This window comes from Habropoda laboriosa, unplaced genomic scaffold, assembly GCF_001263275.1.
Source record: "Habropoda laboriosa isolate 0110345459 unplaced genomic scaffold, ASM126327v1 scaffold207, whole genome shotgun sequence".
Classification (NCBI taxonomy): Eukaryota; Metazoa; Arthropoda; class Insecta; order Hymenoptera; family Apidae; genus Habropoda; species Habropoda laboriosa.
In genome coordinates, this window is record NW_017100397.1 from 1864459 (window position 1) to 1868374 (window position 3916).

General features: G+C 30.3%; 2 protein-coding genes across 2 annotated transcripts in view; one reads left to right on the plus strand and one right to left on the minus strand.

The window, feature by feature from the left end:
* Positions 1 to 169: 169 nt before the first annotated feature.
* Positions 170 to 1234, minus strand: LOC108575213 (26S proteasome non-ATPase regulatory subunit 8). The gene is made up of 3 exons (XM_017937954.1): positions 1106 to 1234; positions 866 to 938; positions 170 to 789 (listed from the first exon to the last, which is right to left on the minus strand). The coding sequence occupies exons 1-3, from the start codon at positions 1232 to 1234 to the stop codon at positions 170 to 172; spliced, it is 822 nt and encodes a 273-aa protein (XP_017793443.1).
* A 567-nt stretch (positions 1235 to 1801) lies between these two features.
* Positions 1802 to 3916, plus strand: part of LOC108575133 — a 14642-nt gene continuing 12527 nt past the window's right edge. The window contains 8 exon segments of the mRNA XM_017937851.1: positions 1802 to 1838; positions 1965 to 2114; positions 2386 to 2449; positions 2526 to 2668; positions 3074 to 3376; positions 3447 to 3532; positions 3534 to 3687; positions 3756 to 3912. Of these exon segments, the coding sequence (XP_017793340.1) occupies positions 1827 to 1838; positions 1965 to 2114; positions 2386 to 2449; positions 2526 to 2668; positions 3074 to 3376; positions 3447 to 3532; positions 3534 to 3687; positions 3756 to 3912 (1069 nt within the window). The 5' untranslated portion in view covers positions 1802 to 1826.

Here is a 3916-nt window from a genome sequence, read left to right on the forward strand (position 1 = left end):
TTATTTAAACAGTCTTTCTAAAGCAACATTTAGAGATAATATAATGTAATATAATTTCATATCTTATGTAAAAATGTTTTGTGGAATTTAGAAAGGTGCAAAAGTATTAATTTGTAATAATTATATGACAAACTTTATTTATCTATAAAATACAGAAAAATGTACATGCTTAAACAATCATTTCAAGTTCTCTCGCGTAATCAATTGCTAATGTAGCCAAATCTGAACTCGGAATTGGTTCTTCAGTTTTCTTTTCATTAGTTGTACTAAAGTAAAAGTAACCATCCTTTGCCAGGGTCCAGTTCTTTTTTACTGCAAATGCTTTCATGTCCTTTTCTGAATTTAAATTCAGCATTCTTGAAGCATCTTGTATAGAAATTTTATCATATGCACTTTCCATACATGCTCCAATTTCATCTCTCACAGTGTTTAGTAAAATATCTATGAAGAAATTGTATGATGCTGCTGGTACATTGCCTTTTGCTAAGAATATTTTGTTATATGAACCTTCCATTAAGTATTGTTCTAAACTTAAGGGATGTCTAATATAAATATTAAGTTGAATTTGATCAGATGGTAACAATTCTAATTCTGTGTGAAATTCAGCCACCCGATTCTGAGACAACAAAAATAAAAGATTTAAACCAAGAAGATGATATTTGTATGCAGATTCCATTAACCCTGATTTATAATCAAAATAGTAACATTTTAATTGTGCCATATAACGTTCAAAAGAAGGTATGTCTTCTGTTATTATACTCCATTGTGCACCAATTTCTAAAATATCACCTGCAATCACATAAAATTTTGTATGTATAATAATGATGAAATTTTAGTGAAACTTATTTTGAATTATAATACTCACGAGCTATAAGTAGTTCATTTTGACTTGCTGTACTATTAGATGTTGGAAGAAACATTAAATGAGTAAGAGCAATCTGTAAAAATTAATTATTCAACAATTAAATAGTACATTATACACTTAGAATATGATGACAATCCACTTTTGACAGACCACAGGCACAAACAAGGTTATATCATTACGTTTATGGTAATAAAAATATTTTTAAATGATAGAAAAGGTAAAATTAATGTTATAGATCACCTTTAATTGATTAAGTAATTCACCGCATTTTTTCAAATTACACGGAGTTGCTGTCCATTCTTCTTTCAAATTTTTGTACAAAGAAACAACATCCTTCAGCGCTGCCATTTTCGGACACACTGCGATCATATAATATATTTGTCATAGATATGCAACATTACAGAAAAATAATATGAATGTGAAACGTGCTAATTACACAAAAATGTAGTTAAATACGTCTATTAGTTTTAAGTGACTTGTAAAATATAATAATAAAATTTCCTTTACATAAATTGAACTTTACATACCAAAGTCTAAACCCTTTTATGCGTGTAAAATATAAGCATTACTAGAAAAGTTATTTAAAAAACTTTAAAAATTACTTCACAAAAATATGATCTTTTATTTAAAAAATTGTAATTATTTTATTATACACATGATAAATTACTATTGATTAGTAAATCAGGATAATGTGTCTTACTAATCGTTGTTTTGTAACTGTTTTCCGATAATGTCCATTATAAGTGAAAAAGTTCTTTTAAACGTTAAATTTAAGCTTTGTATTATTTTCTTATTACACTATAATTTTAATTGAAAACATGCAAAGTATTTCATGAAAATAAATGATTCGTACATTGTGGCTACATCTTAAGGACATATCTATTACTGTGTAGAGACTTCATGTACTCGAGAGAAGCGATCTTTACCGGCCTTCAACTTCCTCTTCCCGTAGCTGGTTATAATGGCGTCTGGAGTAAGTCTTTCTCGTGCAATTTGAACCGTTAAACATCGACATTATGATAAACTGACAAAAATCTAGGCTTTTGCAGAAATGTAATTTAATATAGAAACCAGCTAATGGAGTCTCGATTTATTTCAGACTCTTTACACGTACCCGGAAAACTTCAGAGCCTACAAGGTGCTAATCGCGGCACAATATTCCGGTGCTCAAATTAAGATCGCAGATGATTTTGTTTTTGGAGAAACAAATAAAAGTGAAGCTTTCTTAAAGAAATTTCCGTTGGGCAAGGTAAGGCTATTTATGAACCCGCATATTTTTGTTATTTCCTTATATGTTAACGTCTTTCTCGACAATCCAGCTGGTATGTTTTTTACGAAAGTATTAACAAATAAGTATTTCCTATTGGATCTTGAAAGAAATTATTACTGTAGAATGTAATTTTTTGAATTATTTATTAAGTATTCTCTTTCAATTTTATTCACATATATAACACTTTATTTGTCTTTATTCTTAATTGTCTGTTAAAAGTTCAGTAACATACGTTATTTTCTCATATTAGGTTCCAGCATTTGAAACATGTGATGGAAACTGTATCACAGAGAGCAATGCAATTGCTTATTATGGTAAGATTTGTGATTATATGATACTTATATAGATAAAGTTATTCGTATGTATAATGGAGATATATATTTCTTTTAGTGGCTAATGATCAGTTGAGAGGTAAAACTGACATTGAACGTGCAGAGATTATTCAATGGTTTGGCTTTGCAGATTCTGAAATTCTTCCAGCTAGTTGTGCATGGGTGTTCCCATTGCTTGGAATCATGCCATATAATAAGCAGGTATAAATGAAAGTTATTTATTTTTGTAAATCCTCTTTCAAAGGCAAAAGTAGTTAAATAGCTTAACTATTTTTGTAACTCAAGGAGGTACATAAATGTTAGCAATTTGTCAGAATGCATATGGTTTTTATATGTGTTAAACAAAGTGCATACAAATTTTGACTTTTCTTTATGATCCTTAACACGTTGACCGCTACATTTCACCGTAGTTTACTTCATTTTTTTTGTTCATCACATATGTTCTTTAAATATTTAATTTTTAGTGGTGTATAAAATATAATTTTAAAATCCTATCATTAAGTGTCAATAATTGCATGTGAAATTTATGCGCCGGTCAACATCGGCCGGCGTGGCGATCAACGTGTTAAAATTGAAAGTGAGTTAATTTTGTGATTAAAATTGCAGAATATAGAGCATGCTAAGGATGATGTAAAGAAAGCATTAACTGCCCTTAATTCTCATTTACTTACACGTACTTACCTGGTAGGAGAGCGAGTGACATTAGCAGATATTAGTGTAGCCATGACATTACTGCATTTGTACCAGTATATTCTAGAACCAAATCTGCGTAAACCATACCAGAATGTGAACCGGTGGTTCCGAACTGTCATTTATCAGCGTGAGTCGATGGCAGTAATTGGTTACTTCAAATTGGCTGAAAAGATACTTGAATATGATCCAAAGAAGTTTGCAGAAACTCAAGGAAAAGTTAATATCTTTTTTATTTCATACAAACAGCTATATTGGATATTCTAGTAATGAATCATGATATTTATAGCCTTCAAAAAAAGAAAAGAAAGAAAAGGAATCTAAGAAGGAATCAAAGGAGGCAAAAGAGTCTAAAAAAGAGACAGTTGAAGAACTAGATCCAACAGGGCACTTTCGATCTTGATGACTTTAAGAGATTTTATTCTAACGAGGATGAAACAAAGTCTATACCTTACTTCTGGCAAAAATTCGATCCGGAATATTACAGTATTTGGCTTGGTGAATACAAATATAACAATGAATTAACAAAGGTAAAATAAAAGCATTTGTTTAAAATTAGTATATCATATACTTCTATAGACCAACATATTTTGCGTAGGTTTTCATGTCTTGCAATCTTATAAGTGGAATGTATCAACGATTAGACAAAATGCGAAAAGGTGCATTCGCTAGTGCCTGCCTATTCGGTACAGATAACGACAGTAGCATCAGTGGTATTTGGGTTTGGTGTGGACAAGAGCTTGCTTTCACAGTTAGTAT

Coding starts and splice junctions, on each gene's coding strand:
- LOC108575213 (XM_017937954.1), bottom strand. CDS start 1,234: ATGATCGCAGTGTGTCCGAAAATGGCAGCGCTGAAGGATGTTGTTTCT. Junction 939..1,105: donor AATTACTTAATCAATTAAAG/GTGATCTATAAC, acceptor TAATTTTTACAG/ATTGCTCTTACTCATTTAAT. Junction 790..865: donor AAATGAACTACTTATAGCTC/GTGAGTATTATA, acceptor ATGTGATTGCAG/GTGATATTTTAGAAATTGGT.